General features: G+C 38.9%; 2 protein-coding genes across 5 annotated transcripts in view; both read left to right on the top strand.

Annotated features, from left to right (window-relative positions):
- The first annotated feature begins 266 nt into the window (after positions 1-266).
- smyd2a (SET and MYND domain containing 2a) lies at positions 267-23,417 on the top strand. Its single transcript, XM_061964291.1, has 12 exons — positions 267-536; positions 10,043-10,106; positions 10,311-10,421; positions 14,811-14,871; positions 16,067-16,194; positions 19,330-19,397; positions 19,731-19,833; positions 19,909-20,019; positions 20,705-20,828; positions 20,907-21,081; positions 21,164-21,272; positions 21,385-23,417. The coding sequence occupies exons 1-12, from the start codon at positions 364-366 to the stop codon at positions 21,466-21,468; spliced, it is 1,311 nt and encodes a 436-aa protein (XP_061820275.1). The 5' UTR covers positions 267-363; the 3' UTR covers positions 21,469-23,417.
- A 160-nt stretch (positions 23,418-23,577) lies between these two features.
- Positions 23,578-25,703, top strand: part of cenpf (centromere protein F) — a 48,947-nt gene continuing 46,821 nt past the window's right edge. For 3 of the 4 annotated variants that reach the window (XM_061964294.1, XM_072913372.1, XM_072913371.1), the window contains exon 1: positions 23,578-23,702. The gene's annotated coding sequence lies outside the window, so the exon portion shown is untranslated. Of the gene's footprint in view, positions 23,703-23,845; positions 23,867-25,703 lie in introns of those variants that run through there. The other variant, XM_061964292.1, reaches the window with a different exon arrangement.

Here is a 25,703-nt window from a genome sequence, read left to right on the forward strand (position 1 = left end):
GGAAACGGAGCTTGTACGTTAAGGAAGTAGTTTGACATGTACTTCGGTATCAGGGAGGTGTAGCGGATTATATGACTAGGCTCAGTGAAAGTTGTTTTACTCTGTTTGCTCAATAAAAGTTTAAAAAGAGCGTCAGACTTGGTGTGCACTTCTTCTGGACGCTACAGTATTTTACTTTTCTAAGCCAGTAATTGACGTGGTATTGCAACGTCCAGCAGAGGGCGCTGATAGCAACTGAGCGCCACGCATAAAGCCGAGAGGAAGAGGTGGAAGCCCAAGCTAGAAGCGGAAGTCGGTCAGTAGTGTAGAAGAGTCCTGACAGGTGGCAGTGCGACAAGGAGAAGCGCCAAACCGAAGGAAACTATGAAGAACGAAGGCATAGAGGGGACGCAGCGGTTCCTGAGCCCGGAGAGTGGTCGAGGCCTCCAGGCGTTGAGGCAGTTCTCGGTGGGGGAATTAGTGTTCGCTTGCCCAGCTTACGCGTATGTGCTGACGGAGACGGAGAGAGGCGCGCACTGCGAGCACTGCTTCACCAGGTAACTGCTAGCTCTGCTACTTCACACACTTCTTCATCATAACTGTCTTGAGATAGGACAAAGTCAGATCATCGTCAATTTCAACACCGGGCAACCTAGCTATGTTTACTTTTAACACCCGTCCTACTAGCTTAATTAATCGGCCAATGCGGTGCATTAACTCACCTGGATACCAGTGCAGATATTAATGCTACTCTTATGGTCAATAATATATATCACCATTCATTATACACCACGTTTTATATATTAGCTTCCAGTCACTAACAGTCATGAGCCACAGTACAAAAAGTGCCTTTTAAGGATTTTTAAAAATCATCAAAACCGCAGCAAAATTCAATGCCAGAGTGCTTCAAAGATTCTCTCATAGTAACATGTTCTTCCCTTAAATCACACGCACGCACATCCTACCCACGTTGCATGAAGGTTTGTGGAGCAGTGAAAGGTTACACTGCTATATTTAGATTTCCATGTGTCCCAGCAGTGGCAAAGAGAAGGCCAGTGGGGAACATGTGTTGTACATAATGTTGCTTCATTCATTGCGTGTGGGAGTGTTTCTCACAAAGTGGTTCGGGACCCCCTACAGCATGGGTGTCAAAGTCATTTTAAGGGGTTGGGGGGGGAATCTACTCCCAAGTGGGCCGGACTGGTAAAATCACGACACGATAACTTAAAAATAAAGACAACTTCAAATTGTTTTCTTTGTTTAAAAATAGAACAAGCACATTCTGAAATGGTACATATCATAATGGTTTGTTTTTTTTACATTTACTTGCTGCGGTTAATATTATATTTTCTTTTTTTGTCGTTATTTAGATTTTCTGAATAAATTGTGATAATGTTTAATCAGTCAACTCATTAGTGTTCATTTTCAATCTGTCAAGATTACAAATTTATACCAAATTACAGTATGTTATTTATTAGGGGTGTTGGAAAAAATCGATTTGAATTCGAATCGCGATTCTCACGTTGTGCGATTCAGAATCGATTCTCATTTTTAAAAAATCGATTTATTTTTATTGTATTTGTTTTATTTATTTTATTTATTTATTTTAATTAATCAATCCAACAAAACAATACACAGCAATACCATAACAATGCAATCCAATTCCAAAACCAAACCCGACCCAGGAGACACAAACACGACACAGAACAAACCAAAGGTAGTGAAACAAAAATGAATATTATCAACAGTATCAATATTAGTTACAATTTCAACATAGCAGTGATTAAAAATCCCTCATTGACATTATCATTAGACATTTATAAAACATTTAAAAAAAGAACAATAGTGTCACAGTGGCTTACACTTGCATCGCATCTCATAAGCTTGACAACACACTGTGTCCAATATTTTCACAAAGATAAAATAAGTCATATTTTTGGTTCATTTAATAGTTAAAACAAATTTACATTATTGCAATCAGTTGATAAAAATTGTCCTTTACAATTATAAAAGCTTTTTACAAAAATCTACTACTCTGCTTGCATGTCAGCAGACTGGGGTAGATCCTGCTGAAATCCTATGTATTGAATGAATAGAGAATCGTTTTGTATCGGGAAAATATTGTTTTTTAATCGAGAATCGCGTTGAATCGAAAAAAATCGATTTTGAATCGAATCGTGACCCCAAGAATCGATATTGAATCGAATCATGGGACACCCAAAGACTCACAGCCCTATTATTTATGTAGTTTGATCATTTTCCTCAACTGATGTACCGGTACTAACATGATGTAGTTTATTTTGTACATACAGTATGTAGCGTCATCTACAAAAATACAAAGACTTGCTATTGCGACATCCAGTGGACACATTTAGAACATCTGTTTCTTTCATTCAAAAATTTCAGGTACATTTTTATACTTAGCAAACTCATCCCGCGGGCTGGATAAAACCTGTCCACTGGCCTGATCCGGCCCTCGGGCTGTACGTTTGACACCCCTGCCCTACAGGGTCCCAGTGTGATATCTGGGTGGTCGCAGTTAGCAGAGGAGGGTTGCGCCATTTTTGTTTGCACTCTAGTGTTCATGTTAGAACGATACACAAGCCTGCAGATAGGCGGCAGCAATATAATCAACTGTTGTACCCAGTAGAGGTAGTTAGTACACAGGAGCGCCTTTTTTTCGCCATGTATCGCCTCAGAAAACACTTGGTTCTCCAAATACCACCATAATGACCATCATAAAAATACAGTATCATAGTAGGCCCAAGTATTCGTTAGAACAAGGCAGATGTTTTATTCAACAAGTGTGTTTAATATTTTGGCCATTGTAACATTACACACAGTTTGGATAGTAACACTGTTTGAATATAGGAAAAAAACTGTACTCAAATCAAGTGATTCTAGTGGTACAGTACCGGTACACATACCACAGTTTAAAAATCACTGACATACATACTTTAAACCAATAGTATTGGAAATGGAACTAAATGCGGTATGCAACATGTACAATAAAGATACAAAATAATGAGGGGTACAATATTCAACTCATATGTAATTTGAAAGAGGAAAATATAAGTTTTAATAGCTTTTTTAAAAATGTCCACATTATGGGTGAAAATGTCTGTCCATTACCATTTCAACAATTTGAGGTGTTCTCTCTTACCATTTGCACTTGTGGATATATTATTTTGCATAAGTAATAAGTTAAGAATATATTTCAGCGTCTCTATCCTATCCTTATATAACTTCTTTGTTTCTACACCTATTTGAATTGTTGTTTTATTAAAAAGTAAATTCAATTTCAAACCATATGAAACACCTTTTGTACAGAGCTAATAGAGGCGAAGACATGCTGTAGTTAGTGACAGGAATGAAAAGAAAAAAGGAGTTGTCAGTGGCACAATGTAACTTACGCAGTGTCTTGTACAGATAAATAATAAATAAATATGATCAAGTTTTCATTAGTAACTCAGTTAAATTCCTGGTCCTCACTGGGGGCATGACGGAAAATAATAAGAGCAACGGAATAGGGTGTGTCCGAAGTGCGGCACGGCGGGCCATTTGCGCACACTGCTTAAATTTTATTGGCCCGCAGCACAGTGTAGAAATAAATTAAACAGAAAAACAACAGCGTATATTATATGTAACCTTGCACTCTGTCACATACAGTGCTACTTTGGTACTAATAGGATTCGTTTTTTGACAAGTCTTCTCATTTAAAAGTCTGTTTGCCCCACCTATGCGTTTGGTGCCTCGGTCTTGTCATGTATTCAATACTGTGTGAGTCCAACAGTGTTTATAGCGTGTCTTTATTACAAAACCTGTCTGAGTACATCTGATCACCCAGCTCCGTCGCACCTCTGTGACATCACTGGTTGACTCTGTAGGTCTTTGTTAACACAGGTACTCCACAACTCTCTGCGTTGTTTGAGTACAACTGCAAAATATGCCACAATGGGGCCATCCTGTGCGCCAGTAGTTCGATAAAGAAGTTGAGGAACATTATTTATATAATTCAAGAAAAACTCATGGCAAAGTATAAAGGTTCCTCTCTTCGCCATCTTGGCCAAAACAGTCCTAAATGGTAAAGGTGTTATAAGTTCATTTATCCATTTAATTCATAATTTATATTATTTACATTTTCTGCATGTAAAACTAGATGTATTCCTTATAAAAGGTGTCTTATGTTATATTGTGTGTGTGATGTATTTATTTTATTTTTATACTTTTTGAACAATTTAAAAAAATATATATATATTTTTTCAAATATTTTTATTGAATTTTGCAGACAGTACAGTATGATGGATCATGGCAACAGCAAGTTGAGGCATCTGCACATTTTACAATATGTAACATAGTAAACCCCACCCCTTACAGTACCCACCCACTTTAATTCCCAAGGTAATTGTCACCTAGTGCCCACAACAATTATAGACACACATGAATATATGCAAACTTAGATTCAATCTAACAAATATATTAAAGATAAACAAAAAATAAAAAAATAAAAAATAAATAAGGTAAATAAATAAATAAATACATAAGATGTGCAAAAAATAAATAAATAAATAAATACAAATAAAACGTAAAAGTAAATAAACACAGGGAGTGAGGGTCGGGGGGGGGGCTTCAGCGGTCAGCTCTGTCTAAGTTGTGTTACTCGAATCGCTTGGGGGTGATGTCAAGCTTGTCTCTAATAAGGTCTAGGAGGGGGCCCCAAGTTTTATGGAAAGATGACACAGATCCTTTCTGGGAGAACCGAAGCTTCTCTAACTGGAGACACCGCAAGACATCTTGTATCCAACTGTTATGGCTCGACGGAGACGCAAGCTTCCATTTAAAAAGAATTGTACGCCTAGCCAGCAGAGTCGTTAACGCAATGACATGACGAGCGGTTGCAGGTAAACCGTCCACCTGGGGAACGCCAAAAAGGGCAGTCAGCGGGCTGGGTGTTATTGTCCTATCGAGGGCCTGCCCAACAGTGTCGAAAATAGCCGACCAAAAACTTGAGAGTTTTGGGCACGTCCAGAACATATGCAAATGGTCAGCTGGGGATTGTCTACAGCGGTTACAAGTGTCGCTATGGTTGGGGTATATTTTAGCCAGTCTAGCATTGGTGAAATGTGCTTTATGTAATACCTTACATTGTATTAGGCCATGCCTAGCGCATATGGACGATGAATGTACCAGCCTCAAAGCCTCTCTCCACCTCCCGTCAGGTATAGGTGCTCCAAGGTCATGCTCCCATGATTCTCTGACAGGTGAAGTATTAAGTGGATTCAGAAGGCCGATTTCATTATATATAACAGATATTAAACGTCGTTGGTCAGAGTCAAAGGAGAGAAACCGATCGATTTCTGCTTCTGGGGGGCGGTTGGGAAAATGAGGAAATTGTTTTTTAATAAAATGCCTTGTTTGGAGGTATCGAAAGAAATGAGTATTAGGCAGATTGTATCTTGTTGACAGAGAAGCGAAGGAAGAGAACACTCCATCGTGGTACAGGTCATTGAGAATTTTAAGTCCGTTAGTCGACCAAGTTCGAAACGCAGAATCAGAGCAGGCAGGGAGAAAGGCGGGATTGTTCAAAATCGGAGCACCGCTGGAAGCCTTGTGCAAGCCGTGATGTTTCCTAAATTGAGTCCAAATTTTAATGGTATTTTTAACAACTGGGTTTAGGGAGGTCCCCAATGAACATAATGGTAGCTGTGAGCAAATCACCGCGTGCAGGGAATAAAAAAATATTTTAAGGCCCCTTGCGTCTTTGCACTTTCAGTATGCAGGCATAGGTGTAAAAACTTCAGACACCCTTTCACTATACAGTGGACCTCGATTCACAAACTTAATTGATTGAATAGGGTTTGTATATCGAAGCAAGTGTCTCCATAAGAAACAATGTAAACATGAATAATAGTATCCAGCTTCGACAAATGTTCCTATTTTAGTGAAGGTTTGTACACTTTGAACACAATATGTGCCATACAGTATTGTATATCAAACATAACAAAGGAAAATGAGTGGATTATGAACAAGGAAGTCGCTACCACTAATACAAAATAAAATTAACATTGCCACTAGAGCTGCAGCTATCAAATATTTTAGTAATCGAGTACTCTATCGAATATCCCGGTCGATTAATCGAGTTATCGAAAATAATATTTTTGCTTTAAAAAAACAAAAAAAATGTTTTGGTCCTGTCCAGCTTCTCAAGCAAATCATATTGTTGATGTAGATGCCCATATCAACTGTACAAATTGACTTTACTAAAGAGAAGTGTGGGATACTTCTCTTGTTGCCTTATTTGTATTTTGACTTTATTAAATGGGGTGGCGACTTGTTCAGGGTGTACACCGCCTTCCGCCCGATTGTAGCTGAGATAGGCTCCAGCGACCCCGAAGGGAATAAGCGGTAGAAAATGGATGGATGGATATTATTATTTGGTCCAGCCGGGCCGGAGCAATAATTTTGCTTAATTAAGATTTAATTATAACACGTTAAGATGTGCCCTCAATTATTGTGTTTATCCTAATTGTCTTTTATTTCCTAAACGGCTTTTTTCATTATTGAAGGCTGACACACACAGCTGAAATGCGTCCGTGGTTGATTGTGCCAATTTGTGTGTGCTAATAAAAACAGGTGCGCTCACAGCCCTGTGCGGTGTGACCGCATAGACAAAGTTCTTGTCTCTGGTGCGTTTTTGATGATTATTATACGGTGCCGTTTAAATGGTGGTTTCTCCACGCAAATCCGCTGAGCTGTTTTCAACCTGCCAACAATACATAAACAATATAAAAAGACAAACCACTTAATGACGACAAGTTTAACATTTTAAGAATGCAATACAGTTCATTGCATTCTTTGCATGCAAAAATAGTAATCAATGTTAATTTTGCCATCATAACATGTTTGAGATATATATATATATATATATATATATATATATATAAAAATAAAATTAGTTCAATATTAATATTCACTGAGAAAGTTAAAATAAAACTATATTCTTAGTATCAAAAATAAAGCAATAAGAACAGTTTTCATTATATCAAACATAAAAAGTGGATTAGGTAGTGCCTTTAAGGCCATGTCCACACGAACACGGAGAGTTTCAAAAACACATATTTGGGGTTAAAACAAGCTCCATCCACACAAGTGTAGTTTCAAAACTGTCTATGTCTACACAAAAACACATACACCTGCTGTCATGCACATTTTGTCCAATCAGAAGCCTGAAAAAAGCAGCAATAGCTGACTTGGTGGCATTATACCTCCTATTATGTTTATTTTTGATATACTTTAGACGTATAATGACACGTACATTATCTTTAAAACCTTCCTGCACGTACACAGATTTCTGGGAACATTATTAAAGAGCGAATGCACGCCCACTCTGCTGAAACCCAACAATCATAGAATTATAACATGTTCAGCAACATGGTGATGTATTACATGTGCAGTGAAGTCTACATTATTTTTAAAATCAGCACGCACTAACTAGCCAAGGAAACCATTTTGCATGTTTAAGTATCTATATAAAGTGCACAAACGTCCGTGTGCCGCTGCAAAACTGTCATGGAATAATAAAGCATTTAATCATCGATATAGTGATATAGTTTATGTGTAATGAAGTGTATATTGTCTTTAACATCAGTACACAATACAAGGAGTACACTACATTGTTTTTTTTTAGTTGCTTGGTCACTTTTTACGCGCGTGCAGGGTCGCGCCCGGTTCATGGAAGCAAGACACGTAAGTTAACTTCAAGATTTGTCGTTAAACAAGGACTAAAACATGAGATAATGTTACACCTTTCTTATGACACAGAGCAAAAAGTCTTGCTTGGCAAAGTTGTCCCATCAGGTGGAAGTTCGACAGCGATCGTATCCAAAACAGCTGACTGTCATTAGCGCCGGTGTTGTACCGAAATCTGTTACCCATCGGAATTTGTAACTCCAGGGGGCGATGTTCCCATGGCGTTTGTTTGATGGTTAAACGGCAAGCCCAAAGAGGAGGAGAAGAAGAACGCTTGCGTAAATGGCGTAAACTATCCTTAATGCTGAAACGTCAGTTGTCAGAATTTCAGCATTAATAAATTACACATATTCTGGAAATCAATGACTTACTTTCATTATAGTATGAGTCCATTGTATCAGCTGTTGATTCTCTCTCACACACATACATTTTCCGGATTAAAAGCTATAATGGAATGAAACGTCAGTTGTCAGAATTTCAGCATTAATAAATTACACATATTCTGGAAATCAATGACTTACTTTCATTATAGTATGAGTCCATTGTTATTATTAATGCTGAAATTCTGACAACTGACGTTTCAGCATTAAGGATAGTTTACGCCATTTACGCAAGCGTTCTTCTCCTCCTCCTCTTTGGGCTTGCCGTTTAACCATCAAACAAACGACATGGGAACATCGCCCCGTGGAGTTACAAATTCTGATGGGTAACAGATTTCGGTACAACACCGGCGGGAGTGTTGCAAAGCCCATTTTGATGTGTCTTTTTATTAATGTTGAGTGAAAAGAGCAGCTTGTTTACGTTCAAACATACAGTAAGTAATTGTATAGTGTGTTTAAAGGCAAAGACTGTTGCTGAGCTTGGAAATGACAGCGCATAACTGTGACGTCATCACAAGTCTCCGTTTGTGGCGTGTACAGCGGAGAGTTTTGGATCTCTACACTTTGGCCAGCGTTTGTAAAAGTCTGTGTTTTTAAAGACAAAAGTATGCGTCTGCGTGTGGACAGAGGCCGAAACGTTAGCTTTGACTACTGAAGAAGGCAAAATGCCATTTATAAAAAAAAAAAAAAAAAAAATTACGAGACCTCGAGGCAGCGAAAATTATTCGAATATATTTTGTAATCGAGTTACTGTAGGAAATGTTTCAGATCTAATTGCCACACCTTAAAAATGAGTGTTTTTACGTGAAAATAAATTAAAACAATATAATTTTTGAATGGGTATATATAGTGTAATATATTTGGGAGAATATTTTTTTTTTATTGCTGTTATGTAGAGGCAACACGAACATCAGCGTGGATCTACGTTAGCTTTATTTTTTAACTCACTTGTGTAAACAACTTTCATAATGTATCATGTAAGCAAATACGCCAAAGCGTCAGTTCCTGTCCTTCAACAATCGCTACTTCTTTGGAATCAAAATATATATCATATATTACATATAGCCTATTATTTGCGCACTGTTGATAAGTGATGCACCGAAAATTTGGCCGTCAAAGACTCACTGAAACCGGATGTTGTGATGAAGTATCCACTTCCGCTGGCAGACTGTGTCATTCCCCGTGCACACGAATGACGTAGCTCGCTAAAAAGCTGACGAAAAAGTCACATACAGGTTGCTTTCAGATCGCATTGCGTTTAGTCGGAAGTCACATTTGAAAATATCATTTTCGCCTACGACCTGATGTGCCCTGAATCTGATGCAAAAAGTTTAGATTCAAAGCACTTTGGAGCGTTAAGACTGGGGGAAAAAAAATCTGATTTGATGTGCAGTGTAAACGTGGCTTATGTCTGCTCTAGCAAAAGACCGGTCTCATCACAATCAAACTTGATGTGGTTACTTATTGTGCTATAGTCATGCTTATGAGCACCAATTATGTATTCCTCGAAAATAGTCAATTTTTTTACTCCACTGCGATTCGCATCTTCTTTCCACGGAGGCCTGTTTAGTTTTTGGGACTCTTATTGAGTTAGCAAAATGGACAAAACTTGTCAAATGGCGAAAAAACAATAAAAAGGCACACATGCTAAAGTGTTGACATGTGACTCCCCTTGTCTAGCAAGTGAAGTGGAGGGCTCTGCCTTTAACAATGTTGCGCCCTGCTTTTTTGCCTGCAGGTGATTGAATGAAGCGTTCGCACACAGAGACTTGGTTCGCACACAGGCATATTTGGCTTGATTTTAAAGGGATTCACAGGTCGAGCTTCCACCATACTTGAAATACTCCTTTTGATTTATTTAATAGTAGATACACTAAGTCAATTTAGTCTTTCATTGCCAGCTTATCCTACCAATGATGTGCTTGTCCCAACAGGAAAGAAGACCTGTCTAAATGTGGCAAATGTAAGCAGGCCTACTATTGCAACGTTGACTGCCAGGTAATGTCTCTTTCCACTACTACTGTACTCTGTTGGTTGTCTGTCATGGTGTTTAATGGATCTGATGATCAAAAAATTAAATGTCTACATGTCAGTGTTCTTGTGACCCACATTGGCACACGCATATTGAAGCACTTAGTAACTGTTTCCTCTCTTTTAAAAATAGTATTTAATGGTTTCTAATTGAGTTCATGATGCACACAGAGAGGTGATTGGCCGATGCACAAGCTGGAATGTGTTGCCATGTGTGCTTACGGGGAAAACTGGTGTCCTTCGGAGACAGTCAGACTGGTGGCCAGAATCATCATGAAACAGGTACATTTTGAAATAATTAGTTGTGACAAACCGCATGCACGTGAAAAATGGAGCCAACCTTTACCATTTTTTAATTTAGAAGGGAACAGCATAAAGGTTGAAAGCTGTAAAGAATTTCAAGGAACTTTATTGTCACACCAGCACACATTCATAAATGAGATGGCACGACATGTTGTACCCAATGTCCAAGATACTGTATAGCTCAATACAGTCAACTTATGTAATGATTCGTGATTGTGATTAATTTTAGTTCAATCACGGTGATCAGCTGTTGGCATATATTACCTCGATCAAACATGGAGGAAATGTCGGAAGATATCATAGTAGTAAACAGTAAAGATTAGGGTTGTCCCGATACTAATATTTTGGTACCGGTACCAAATTAAGCACACTGGGCTTTTCTTATTGTACTCAAAGAACAATTTACAATTTTTTATATTACATAAAGTCTGCCATATTCTAGAATTAGGTTAGTATAAAATAGAAAACTTTATTGACATTGTAACAAATTCTTCATGATTTATGGTCGCCACTCTTAATCTGTGCTTTAAAACAAATGCAATCATTAATAAATACTAAAAACAATACTATGGCTGAAACTACACAGCTAAGGCATGTAGCAGTTAAAACACATTGTTAAAGATAAAACACAAATTAAAGGAATTTGTAACAAAACTCAGTCATTTCACATGCATTAGTTTACGCCAGGTAAGCGGTTTTGTATGCGCGTCTATGTATCTGTATGTGCACAGCAGGGGAGCTGGTTAACTACATTACCTTTTCACGCCTTGTGCAGGTCTGGATGATTATCTACAAACCCCGTTTCCATATGAGTTGGGAAATTGTGTTAGATGTAAATATAACCGGAATACAATGATTTGCAAATCCTTTTCAACCCATATTCAATTGAATGCACTACAATCACAGATGCTGGCTTTTCAACTTTGCGCCTATAACAATCCGGATGTTTTTTTTCCTCTTTGGTCCGGAGGACACAACGTCCACAGTTTCCAAAAACAATTTGAAATGTGGACTTGTCAGACCACAGAACACTTTTCCACTTTGTATCAGTCCATCTTAGATGAGCTCAGGCCCAGCGAAGCCGACGGCGTTTCTGGGTGTTGTTGATAAACTGTTTTCGCCTTGCATAGGAGAGTTTTAACTTGCACTTACAGATGTAGCGACCAACTGTAGTTACTGACAGTGGGTTTCTGAAGTGTTCCTGAGCCCATGTGGTGATATCCTTTACACACTGATTTCGTTTGTTGTTGCAGTACAGCCTGAGGGATCGAAGGTCACGGGCTTAGCTGCTTACGTGCAGTGATTTCTCCAGATTCTCAGAACCCTTTGATGATATTACGGACCGTAGATGGTAAAATCCCTAAATTCCTTGCAATAGCTGGTTGAGAAAGGTTTTTCTTAAACTGTTCAACAATTTGCTCACGCATTTGTTGACAAAGTGGTGACCCTCGCCCCATCCTTGTTTGTGAATGACTGAGCATTTCATGGAATCTACTTTTATACACAATCATGGCACCCACCTGTTCCCAATTTGCCTGTTCACTTGTGGGATGTTCCAAATAAGTGTTTGATGAGCATTCCTCAACTTTATCAGTATTTATTTCCACCTTTCCCAACTTCTTTGTCATGTGTTGTTGGCATCAAATTCTAAAGTTAATTATTTGCAAAAAAATTTTTTTTATCAGTTTGAACATCAAATATGTTGTCTTTGTAGCATATTCAATTGAATATGGGTTGAAAATGATTTGCAAATCATTGTATTACATTTATATTTACATCTAACACAATTTCCCAACTCATATGGAAACGGGGTTTGTAAATGTTTACCTAAGTTTTAAGCAAAGATTGTAATACTTTATTGCCACTTGTGCGAGGCATGTTTTAAAGCAGCGATTGTAGGGTGGCGCTTCCGTGTTTAAAGCGTCACCTTTATTGATAGTTTTTAAGCCGAAATACCTCCATACTGCGCTTCACGCACCCTCTTTATTAACCAGTACAAATGCCGTTTTTGCCATTTTTTTCTCTCCACGCTGTTTTTGCTTATGTGCACTTTGTTTGTGCGTTTTGACATCATGGGCCTTGGCTCTGTACGTCACCCCCGCACGGTAGCATACGAATGGGGGAAAGAAAAGAAAAAAGTACCAGTATTTTTCAATGGCAGTAAAGTATCTTTTTTAATTCATTAGTACCGCGGTACTTTTAGGACCTGTATATTGTACACAACCTGAGTAGGGATACTACGGTGCTTGATATTATCCTGCACTGAACAACCCACCTTTATTGACCGTGGTCCTGTGTGTCTGTGAATGCGTGTGTGTTTGCGTCCATGTGTGCGCGACCATCCCTGTCCACCGTCGTGAATGTCAGGCTCCTTGCAACGTAATTATTGTTCAGTCAGCGTTGTGCCTCTTCCCCCTTACACAGAAGAATAAAACAAAGAAACATGGCTATCACTAGCATAGAAGTTGAAACACAACATTTCAAAGGAGCAGTAACTTCAGTGACAGACTTTAGTCTCACCGACTGCTGCAGCTCACCCTGTGGTTGGTGCGGTAGACCTGCCATGAATGCCCACTCGCAGGTCAGAGTGTGACTGAACTACTGAATTGGTCCCGACTGGGAGAATAAACACACCTACTAATTCAATCAGGGAATATTTTTATATCTAAATATTTTAAATCAGACTTTTTGTTAATGTGTTTGCACTGACTCAACTCCTCAGATATAACATGTACGGTACTAAAAAAACTCTGCAGACACTTTTTGTACAGATCATTTTTGAGTTTATGGATTAAAAACATTTTGTCCCTAAAATAATCATGAAATGTGTTTGTACACAATATTTTACAGTACCTCAATTTCAAACTGCACTTTAATGTACTTTAATTTAATATAAGCTACAATATTTTTGTTATTAAAAACTCCACAATCTGGTCACCATTTGCCAAACCACTGGTGAAAAACGCTGGTGTATACAATAAATACCAATAATTGATCATTTGAAAGTGTGTTTAGTAAATATTAACTTGGGGAAAAAAACATTTAATAGTATTCAGTACACCACTAATACTTGTTTTACTGCAGAATGAAGTGTATGATGACAAGCAAAATAACAAAAAAGTTTGAGAGGAAAAAAGTTGTTCTCTTTATCCCCACAAAAAAGAAGCGAAACTGGCTCTAAAATGGAGGTACTGACTGTAGAATGGGTTACCTGTACCGTTGACACTCTAGGAAACACAATCATAGATATGAACAAAATTACAGTTGGCAGCTGTGAGCATATATTACCTTGATCAAACACGTTGGAAGTGTCTGTTTCAAGATACTGCTGTAGTAAACAGTAGGGATGCAATCCTGCATGGGACAATCCTACTTAAAAAAAAAAAAAAAAAAGTGATATTAATCAAGATTGAATGATATGAAAAATGTAGTTTGTTAATATTCAAGTCACGAAAGGTAAATGGAGTGTTGTTGGCAGTTTTTCAATGGTTATTTATTGGATTTTATGGGCGAAATAGAGGAGCTCCCATTGACCCCGCTGTAAGCAGACTTTTATTTACTTTTATTTAAAAGTTAGAATGCATTAAAAAAAACATCGTCATGTCTTTCATAATGAATGTGAATGATGGGCAAAAAAAAAAAAAGTGCAATTCCCCTTTAAGAAACTTCTCTATAAACTTTAGTTCCAGACCTTTTATGTTTGTTTGAAATTGTCATAACTGCCACAAGTGGTGTAAAAGTGTATTACAACTGAGAACGGCTGCGGCCCACACGGACCACAGCTGAGAAACACCTATTTTTTGACGGCCCACTTGGGGACACTCGCGGCCCAACTATGGGCCGGCCCTATGGTTAAGAAACACTGGTCTAACATATGCCAGTCAGTGTGCCTGTGTATTTTTACACTTGAGTTTGGTTTGAAGGGGGGGACCCCAGGCTGGTTACAGTAGAAAAGTAGTACACACCTCAAAGTCAACTGGATACCATGGGTATCCAACATTTTTTACTTAAAGCAGTGCCTGTGAAACTAGTGAAGGTTTAATAATGTTAGTGTGAAGGTTTAATAATGTTAGTGGTTACCATTTAAATTCTTTCTTATGGGGAAAAATTAGCTTTTCAAATCTGAACAATATCAACCAGCGTCCTGGAACGTATATTGTTCAACATGGGAGGTTCCACTGTACTTGTGTAATTAAAATGTCAGTGAAAACAAAAGTGCCTGCAGTCAGTAGTGGCGTTCTCCAGCTGTGTTTTCAAGTGGCTGCATGTTGCTTAAAATGTTTGTAACAAGCTCACAGCAAACTGTTTAGTTGTGCTTAAACTGTTTTTTTTCACCTAATATTTTTAATTAAATGTTTCTGCTTGCAGAGAGTCACGACAGAGCGCACACCCTCAGAGAGACTACTGCTGCTCAAAGAGTTTGAAGCACGTAAGAATGGACGTTTTTGTGTGTTTGTTTGAATACACACCACATATTATTAGGGTTCTAGCGAAGCTTCATATTGCTGTTCAGTCATTTTGGCCACTAAGTCTAAACTAGTATAAACTTTTTGGCCTATTTGATTTAAAATGGATAAAGCTAAGGCCATATTGTTTTTGGAGAGCTATTTTTTTTTTTAATGTTAAATGGCAGCAGTGTCTCTTAACCATAGGGCTGGGGCCCATTGTTGGGCCGCAAGTGCTACCAAAAAATATCTGTTTCTCAGCTGTGGTTCATATGGGCCACAGCGGTATTCACTTGTTAAACACTTTTCCACCACTTGCGGCTGTAATGACAATATCAAACAAACAAGAAGTCTGGAGCTAAAGTAATAGAGAAGTTTCTTATAAGCGCAAAAATTATGAGTAAAGATGTCAAGCTGTATTTTCATTTGCTCTTTAATTTCAACGACCATTTAGTTGAGAAAATATATATTATTATTATTTATTTAGTAAGATTTCATTTTAGCAGTGTGTAATTGTATGTACATTTTTTTTCATCAGTTTTTTTGAGTGCCTTCTTTTGCAGTATTTGATTAGTATTTATTTTTAGTTTTTCCCTGTATTTTATTTGTAACCTGTTAAACTGTAATAGTGGAAAACTTTGAGGTCAGAAAGGTCTATAAACGCTGGCTAACAGTAAGTGTGTGTTCTTAGTTACCTTTCCAATCACCTTTAGTTACAGTGATGTGTGTTAGCAGTGTTCTAGATCTAGGCTGCGCTGTAGCCTCAGGTCCTGTTTCTCTGTGCCTCCCTCCACTCTAAATCTGCAGCGCACTGGGACCTAAATCCCAAGACTCATTGCTCTGTAATTTCATGCTAAATCATTAGGTAATAAATGTACTGTAATTGTATAGGAGGTGCGCTCACAGGACTGATTTTTGTCTGTTTAATGAATTAAGTTGAGAGTTTGTATTTCAGGCACCAACTTGCTGGGTTTTAGTCATCTCCTTTTGGTGCCACACCTGTTTGTTGTGCACACAAAGCATTTCAGTGGCCAGCAGCTGCAACTTGTGTGTATTTGTGTGGCTGGCAATGACACATGGCATCATGCAGAGCCATGTGACTGAAATGGTGCTAGTATCAAGGAATGTAATCTCTCTTTACAGGAAAGAAATATTTTTATTTTTATTTGCTTTTTTCAGATTTAGATCAAATGGACAGTGAAAAGGAGGAAATGAACCAAACCGACATCGCCGCCCTTCACCACTTCTATTCCAAACACATCAGCAACCTCCCAAATGACCAGGCTCTCATTGAGCTCTTTGCGCAGGTTTGTTTCATTTACTCACACATACGGTAGCCGCAAAACTGTTTGGGATTTGCAAACACATGGGCAGGTATCCAAAATAGCCAAAAGGAATTTGATTAGACATGTTTTTTTGGCTGTCTTCCCTTTTTAATAAGTGGGTTCACTTATGTGCATCCTGGTTTACTCCCACACTCCGCAAATTAAAAACCAAGAGATGCCAGCTTGAACGTCTCTACAAAAAAACTGGACTCACTATACACAAGGACATGTACATCCAACACCTTCAACATTACAAAGACTGCCTGAATAACACCAAATCATCCTACTATACATCTTTCTTCTCGCCAAAATTACAAATCCACCGAATTCACTTCCCTCTCTTATGGACTCATCTGTATTTTGTTGTTCCTTTTATGCAATTTTTCAATTCCAAAATCACCCAGATTCACCAACTTCTTTCTTCTTCCCCTCAACCACAGTTGCCCTCCCTGACTCCTTCATCCATTCATTTGCTCGTTTTTCACTGCCTTCACAGTTGGACATCACTGCACGTATCCGCCGATCCCAGCCATCCTGTCATTTAGATCCCTTCCCAACTGCTTTAGTGAAAGTCTGCCTCCCCTCACTGATCCACCTCATCACTAATATCACCCATTCTTCACTCACCACTGGAATTGTTCCCTCAACTTTCAAAACAGCAGGCCAATTTTGAAAAAAACCTGGCTCAGATCCAAATAATTATAATAACCTTCGTCCCCTTTCAAATCTACCATTCATTTCATTAATCCTTGAAAAAACTGTCTCCTCACAGCTTCACTCCCACCCACTGTTAAATAACCCATATGAACAATTCCAGTCTGGTTTCTGCCCCCTGCACAGCACTGAAACAGCACATGTAATGATCACAAACGATCTCCTCCTGGCAGCTGATTCTGGTCTTCTCATGATCCTCATCCTTTTAGATCTCACTGCAGCCACACACAGTGTCCTCTTCAATAGATTGCACAGCATTGGCATCACAAACACACCCCTTCACTGGTTTAGATCATAGCTCTCCGACTGCACTCCGTTTGTTCAACTCCATTCATCCAAATCCCCTCCGTCTGCCGTTTCCTCTGGTGTGCCCCAGGGCTCTGTCTTTGATCTTCTGCTTTTTATAATTTACATTCTACCTTATGGCAATATTTTCCATAAGTTTTAAAATACATTTTCACTGTTATGCGGATGACACCCAGCTCTAACTCTCTATCAAACCCACTGCTTCTCTTCCTCCTTCCTCCTTCCTCCCTTACAGACTGCCTCATTGAACTCAAGCAGTGGTTCTCATCCAATTTCCTCCAACTCAACAGCACTAAAAACGAAATCTTACTTGTCAGTACCAAATCCATTCGAGCCAAGACCAACAGCATGTCCGTTACGCTTGGCAATTCCTCCGTCTCACCCTCCTGCCAAGTTAAGAGTCTTGAGTGTCATCCTCGACAGCATACTCTCTTTTTAAGCCCACACAATATCCGGTCTGTTTACTTTCATTTACGCAACATCCATAACCCCACATACTGCTGCCATACTGGTTTATAGCCTTGTCACCTCTCGCCAAGACTACTGCATTTCTCTTCCATTTGGTCTCCTCACAAGTCAATCTACAAACTTCAGCTTCTTCAGAACTCTGCTGCCCGGATAATCATCAGAACCCCTTCAATCCAGCACATCACCTCTCTTCTGCTGCAGCTCCACTGGCTACCCATCAAACACTGTAACCAATTTAAAATAATTATCCTCACTTTCAAAGCTATCCATAACCTTTCCCCGTCATATCTTTCTGACCTGCTCCATGTCTCTACACCCTCAGGTTCCTAAAAAACCTTATCATTCGTCCATTTCACTGTCCCCTTAAATAAACTGTCCACCATGGGTGCCCGAGCCTTCAGCCGCTCAGCCCCTCATCTTTGGAACTCACTAGCACCAGACCTTCTCAATATGGACTCAATTTCCCTCTTTAAATCAATATTCAAAAAACACCTATTCCTGACTGCTTATGTCCTGTAAATTTGATCTATATTTGTTGTTGGTTTTTATCCAATTGATTTTATTGTTTAGTTTCTGTACGGTGTCTTTAAGTGCAGATAAAGGCACCTTATGAGTAAAATGTATTATTGTTATGTGTTACAATGACTGTTTGTTGTCTCAAATCGAATTCAGTGGTACCTTGGGATACGAGTGCCCCACATTACCACATCAACTAATTGTTATGCTTAAGGTTGCGAGTAAAAATCTGAGTTATTAGGCTCCCGAGTGCCTACCATTAGTTGGCGTACAAATGCCACAATGAACCCTGCAAGATCAAACCACAACATTTGGTCTGACTCTCTATCATTAGATTATAGCTACAGTTTGACATAACTTTGTTTTGTGGCTATCTTGGCAAAGTAGTTTGAGTGTAGCACTGCCGGTCTGCACCATACCGAAGCAGAATGAGTCGATAACGCCAGCCAAAGACGTTAAATATTATTTACACAGGAGACATTTATCCATGAAAATATGAAGAAACTACTGATGGTGTCCCAAAGTGCTGTCCCTAAATCGATTTATATCAATGCGCTTTCCTTTTTTCCCCTTTTTTTCCTTCTGCTCCTCAGCCGCTATTATTTCAACATAGTCCCTCCACTTCTGCTACATAGCCAAGATGGCGACTATTGAGCCCTGCGCATTAACCATTTTAGCCTTTTTGAGTGCAACATCCAGGTACTGACAGCGCCCTGCCTTTTGCCAGACACATGTCAGTATAATGCTAGTGGCTGCGCGTGTGACCTTGAGGAACATGCTTTTTTGCCGTACCAGAATAAGATAAGCGTATTAGCTTCACTGTAACTGCGGTGGGAGACGAGGATAGACCAGTGGGTTGTTTCCTTTAATGTAAATAAGCTTACGATGTTATGCAGAGGTATAGTTAAATGATTTCATAGACAAATAATACTATTTATAGTGACAATCGAGAGTGGGAGGGGGCATGAAATATTTTTGTTTTTCCGAGGGGGGGTGTCACAGAAAATATTTGAAAAGCACTGGTATAAATCCACATATGCACTCGAGCAGGAGCAGAAGTGTGACTTGTTCATGTACTTACTCTTGCTGCTCTCCATCTCCTCCTGTCTGCAGGTGAACTGCAATGGCTTCACCATAGAAGACGAGGAGCTCTCACATCTTGGCTCGGCTGCTTTTCCCGAGTATGTAGACCATTGTCATCTTCCAACCAGATCCTCCGCTACTTTTTTGTTTGACAAGTCAGCGCACATTAGCAGACATGCCTCACAGCCAGGAGTTTGGGGTTTCAAATCTCAGCTTGTGGAGTTTGCATGTTCTCCCCCTTGTTTTGGTTTACACCAGCTTCCAAACACATGCATGTTAGGTTCATTGAAGACTCATTGGTCACTGCGCTCTTCTCAGTCACAATATTTTATATTACATTACATTGTTCACTATTTGGTAACCAATTACATGAAACAGATGTTCTTTCCATGGATGGCATTGACTCATTGGACTGATATGATTCCCTCCAGTGTAGCACTGATGAACCACAGCTGCAGTCCAAATGTCATTGTGACTTACAAAGGCACAGTGGCTGAGGTCAGAGCCGTAAAGGAGATCAGCCCCGGAGAGGAGGTGAGCAGCTATTTGATCATATTCACAACCAAATACTATTAGGATTTATTTATTGTTTGTTTTTCTCTCCTTCAGATCTTTAACAGTTACATCGACTTGTTGTACCCCACAGAGGACCGCATGGAACGGTTGTTAGACGCCTACTTCTTTACATGTCGGTGTACTGAGTGCACCACCAAGTCCAAGGTAGCAGCCACCTCCGCAAAGTACACTTGTCAGAAGTAGTTGGCTGTGTTTACAGTTTCATATACAGGTGCATATCATTCAATTTATCTATAAAAAGTTTCAGTAATTAAATTCCAAAAGTGAATATCTTGTATTCTATAGCTTTACTACACAGAGTGAAATATTTCAAGAATTAATGTTTTAATTACTTGATCGTTTTAATGATTAAGATTTGCAGCTAATTTTAAAAACACATTCAATATTCCATGCAAGTTTGAAAACATGCCAAATATTAAATATTGTAAATTAACTGCAGGAGCCTGAGCCATTAATTGATCTATTGGTCTGAATTAAACTCCTGAAATCAATTAACTTTTGCACCTTATTCAAATGTATTGATATGTACCTATGCTTGTGCAGCAATGACGTGTCATAATTAATGTGAATGCTCTTCTCGTTCAATATTTACGATAACCTCCACCTTGCACAATGGAAATAAACAGAACACAAGTAAATAAGCCACAGACTCAGCAAAGTTGCAGCATTGTACAACAAAGTAATGGCACACATTACACACATGGTAAGACTAGAAGAAAGCTGTGGTATATTATTGTTATTATTATTATTGTTATAAACTGCTCAGTTTTTGGTTTTCAGCAAAACAACTTACGAGCAGAGCCCATTACGTTGCTCTGATTCTTTATAGGACAAAGAAAAGATGGAAGTCCGTAAGCTTAGTTCCGGAGCGCCTGAGCCTGAAGAAATCCGATCCATGGTCCGTTATGCCAAGAGTGTCATCGAGGAGTTCAGGAGAGCAAAACACTACAAGAATATCCTTTTTTCCTCATGCTCATAGGCCTAAGTTGTTTCTTGTTGCGGCCGTCGTCATTCCTTGACTCTTTAAGCACGTCCGAGCGAGCTGCTGGAGATGTGTGAACTCAGCCAAGAGAAAATGGCCGCCATATTTGCAGATACCAACGTCTACATGCTGCACATGATGTATCAGGCCATGGGCGTCTGTCTATACATGCAGGACTGGGACGGAGCCATGAACTATGGAGAAAAGATTGTTCACCCATACAGGTAGAACAGGAACGATAATCCATATTTGTTTTCGCTTGCTATGGCGTTATGCAAATGAAGTGTCTCCTGTCTGTCTCTGCAGTGTGCACTATCCGGCCTACTCTCTAAATGTGGCGTCCATGTATCTGAAACTGGGCCGATTGTATTTGGGGCTGGAGAAGAAGACACAAGGAGTCAAAGCACTCAATAAGGTATATTAAGATATTCTGATTATGTGCTGTATTATATGAATAAAATATTCATGGACACAAATCTCTCTATGGAGTGCAAAATAATGTTAGAATAACTTTCTGTCATGTCTAGGCGGTGGCCATCATGGAGGTGGCTCATGGTAAAGATCACCATTATGTCGCAGAAGTCAAACGAGAAATTGAAGAGCAGAAGTGAGGGGAAAAGGAAGTTCCTCAAACGCAAGAAAAACCCAAACACCCTGATGGGATGGCATGCATCTTTTTACCTCTTTGTTTGACACCTACCCCATTTTCTTCACGCCTCACGTACCCAATTTTCTTCATGCCTTTTCAGTGGGATTTGACTTTATTTTTAATATTTTTACAGCTATGTATTTTGGATGTGCCCAGCACCTTCATCAGGATTATCATTTGTAACCAGAAAGGATTTTTGGAGAACTTAACATTTTGAAGACTCATTAAGACATTAGCCTTGACTGAACTTGACATCAGCCAATGTTCCAACTGCACTGTCTCCTTCCACTGCAGATGTGAGACTTTTCAGTCTTATGTATATATAAAAAGGTTGTACTCTTGTTTTACACAATGTGGAAGTTCCATATCATGGTGTTTCTCCATTATCTCTGTTTGAATTTCTTTGGTCACTCCCTAAATGTAGCGAATAGTCTGGTATGATTCCTGACCAATCGCAACATTGTCGGCATGTTCGGGTAGAAGAAGCTTCAAAGTCTGATACACGTTTGTCTTCTACATGACTACACAAGTATTTTCCTAAAAAAAGTGCTTGAAATGAGCAGGATGGGGTTCCTTTAATTTCTATCAAGCATTAGTGTTTTTTGATCCTTTAAATTCTTGTTGGATTGCTGTTAAAAAAAATCAGCCTGTATCAGCAGATACTCTGTAGCAACAGGAGAGAAAATGCAAACTGTTCCTGGTTCAGTATTCGTCTTGTTTGTATTTGTCTTATTTACTTGTTTGACTGTACTTTAAAGAAAAATGGGGTGTTCATGTTTTATATTAAATCACTTTTTCCCAAAAATGAGGTTTGTTGACCAACAGCAACTCGATATAGTCAGTTATCAGACCAGTGTACTAGGTACACCTGCACAATTTAATCGTAAGAAATACTTGTATCATGCAGTGCATTTGTAAATCAGAATAATATATACATTGATAAATTATACCGTATATGACAGTCTCTATTTCTGCGGCTCCTTGTATTAGGTGAAAGTTTGTTATATTGTGCAGGTGTAGCTAACGACAAGGACCGTAAGTTATTTTATTGTCACTGAGAGAGAGCTCACCTTTAGGGCAAAAGTGTATGTTTTCTTCTCTCTTAAACTCCGCAAACAACATTTCAGCCTTTTATTACTTGCTCCCTTCTAGCTACAGTTGTGTAAAGTTAAGTACTCAAACGGGGTCTCAATTTGTTGCAGCCACAACTCACCCTTGCATGTATTTTGATCATGTAAAATATGTATCAATACTTGAATGTGTGTTTGCACTCTAGTAAGAACATTATTTCATTACTGGCCTACAGGAAATAGTGTCAATAAGTATTGGTTCTAGGAGGAAAGGAAACTTACATTCTGAAAGCTTTGTGAAATGTCTGATTATTTTGTGTAGTCAAAGGTAGAGATTCTTTAATGTATACAGGGCTTTTAACATGTTGCACTCAAATGTTGCATACATTTTTTGTATTTATTGCAAGGTTCTAGATGTTCACATCATGCACTGGCAGTATCAGTAGCCTTTTCATCTTCCTTTCGAACAATGAGTCTGACTTGTTGTCATGGAGTGTCACAAACTGTAGCAACTGTCTGCTCTCTGGCCTGTTATAAAGAGTGCACCTACACTGCTTTCTTTGCAGAGCAATTAAAAATGTTTACCACATCAATCTTAAGGGCTGTGTAACTATAAGCATTTAAATGAACCTCTTTTCCAATGATGTCATGAAGGAAAACATCTGTATAGCACAAACATTTAAATACCCCAGTCAACATAAATTCTGCACAAAGAAGGTGACGAGGCATTTGTCAGGCATGAATGCTGATAGTATGGAATGCATATATTGTGTAGTATATAATAAATTATAAGTCTCGTGTGTGTTATGTCAGTGAATTCTAATAAACCGTGTGGCACTCATTTGCTATCATACATGCTCATTTGGAAGAAAACATTTCAGTTTTTGAATGATACTGTCAAGTATTTACCAATATGCATGCCATTGTAGTTCGCATTGGTCGCACGGTGGCAGTATATAAACGCTAATCAGCTGCAAACCAATCAAATGTGTCGTTTGACACTACGTCACACGCTTTGACCAATGAGCATCGAGATGACGGAGATGAGCGTTTGTTTCTTTTCAGTTTGAATTTTCCTTCAAGTCGGGACCAGTCGAGACTCCTCGTAGAAAATCATCGCGCCAAGGTAAGTGTAAGTTGTTATACTTGTGCAAGGAGTCATTACATATTTAAGATAACGTCACTTAAAGTTTCACTCGTCTCCAATTCAATACTCATGAGGTAAAACCGCCAATTCCTTTAATCACAGTTAACGGTAGACGAGTGCTAAAGCTAAAGCTGTTACTCAAGGTAAGCTAGTTACTACGTTATTTGCCGTTTATCTTGATTTGTCTTCTATATAATGGCCTTCTGTCTGTCTTTTCTTAGAAAAACACCTTAATAAGCTGTAATATAAAGACAACATAACATATATCCACAAACGTGGAGGCATGTGCAAAAGTGCAATATATTTATCTCTACAGTTATATATTATTATTTATATCTGCACCTTATTGCTCTTTTATCCTGCACTACAACGAGCTAATGCAACGAAATTTCATTGTTATCTGTACTGTAAAGTTCAAATTTGAATGACAATAAAAGGAAGTCGAAGTCGAAGTCTATTACAAACCAGGGGCGCATTCAGCCATTTGGCGGCCCAATGCAATCCTTGCCATCGCGCCCTCCACATAACAAAAACATAATTTGTTGCATGTCAAAGCTTGGCCAGCCGCGCAATGAGTATTACTCATTTCAACGCTTCTACTTTAAATAGGCACAATAATCAACATTTAATTAAATTTAAGCCATTTTTCAGACATTATTTTGTTAGTGCAGTTGGGTTGAACATGACACACATAGCTATTGTTGTGAAGGCTGCAAGTGTGTGACTGGTGGGAAAGAGAGAGCTATTGACAGTGGCTGTGCCTGAATGGGAGATCATTTTTTTATGTGATATTTTGGGGCCCCAGGCAACGACCTGTGTCCGCCCCTTGTTACAAATACCATTTAATTTGAATTTATTTCCCCCCATCTTCTAATACACTAAAATAAAGAGGAACTGAGCTTGTTTTGGAAAATGTTGCCTATCATTCTCAATCCTTATGTAACACAAGCACACACATTTTCCTTATTTCTGTACTCTAGTAAATCAATGCGAGCAAAAGGCCGCTTACAATGTGTCATGATCCGTGGCCCGGATCATGTTTAGTTTAGGTTTTGCTCCGTTAGTTTGTCTCCCTCAGTTCCTGTTTTGTGCACCCCTGGGTTTGTTTTGGTTACCATGGGTACTGATTGGGTTCACCTGCCTCTGCTTAGTGTTCGGCATGCTCACCTGCTCCCGAGCACTAATCAGAGAGCTATTTATTCACGTTTCTCGCCACGCTCAGTCTGGCTTCGTTGTTTGCTATATGCAACACGTGGTTGCATATAGTGGGTTCCTCCTGTTTCTCGAGTCCTGATTCCTGTGCTAAGTTTGTTTCTTAGCTTCTCGTGCGATTGGCACGCTTTCCTTTTTTTCTTGTTTCCTGTCTTTTGTATTGTGCTATGATTTAGGACAATAGATCATATCCTACCTGCACACTTTCTGCCGGAGTTGTCCGTCTGCATCCTGGGAGAACGACCCCGCAGTAAGATGTGACCCCCACATGACACAATGGAGCCTGTGGAAATCGCTCATTCTGCCCATAAAGCGCTTAAAAAACATCCACTTCATCAATGTTTTATATACAAGCTGTATGTATGGAATAACAGTCACATTCATAATAACTTTTATTATTTATGTATTTGCTCATTTTAAACATATGGCGGCGCAGCGATTTCCACAAACGCTTCACGATTGCTTTTTCTTTCAACATTACTGAATACTACTCACTGCAGACATGCGAGCCAACAAACATAACTCAACATTACTTACTGTACAATGTCTGCTCTCACTGGGATGCCAACTGTTAGGATGTTGATATATACCCGTTCAGATGAAGAATGACTCCTGACGAAGAAAAACAGTGGTGCAACAAAGCATATTTTCGAGTCTTTTTGGCCATTTTCGGGTCTAAGTTGGCTGTCAAAGTGTACCAACTTCGCAGTTAATTTCCACATCATTGTACTATCAAGGTGAGAGGCATAATTCATAATACTGTATCAA

This window comes from Nerophis lumbriciformis, linkage group LG06 (assembly GCF_033978685.3).
Source record: "Nerophis lumbriciformis linkage group LG06, RoL_Nlum_v2.1, whole genome shotgun sequence".
Classification (NCBI taxonomy): domain Eukaryota; kingdom Metazoa; phylum Chordata; class Actinopteri; order Syngnathiformes; family Syngnathidae; genus Nerophis; species Nerophis lumbriciformis.

Bases quoted from the DNA above. Each gene is read 5' to 3' on its own strand.
- smyd2a (XM_061964291.1), top strand. From the start codon at position 364: ATGAAGAACGAAGGCATAGAGGGGACGCAGCGGTTCCTGAGCCCGGAG. The intron at 14,872-16,066 runs GTAAGAATGGAC...TGCTTTTTTCAG, and splicing joins GCTCAAAGAGTTTGAAGCAC to ATTTAGATCAAATGGACAGT. The intron at 19,398-19,730 runs GTATGTAGACCA...GATTCCCTCCAG, and splicing joins GGCTCGGCTGCTTTTCCCGA to TGTAGCACTGATGAACCACA.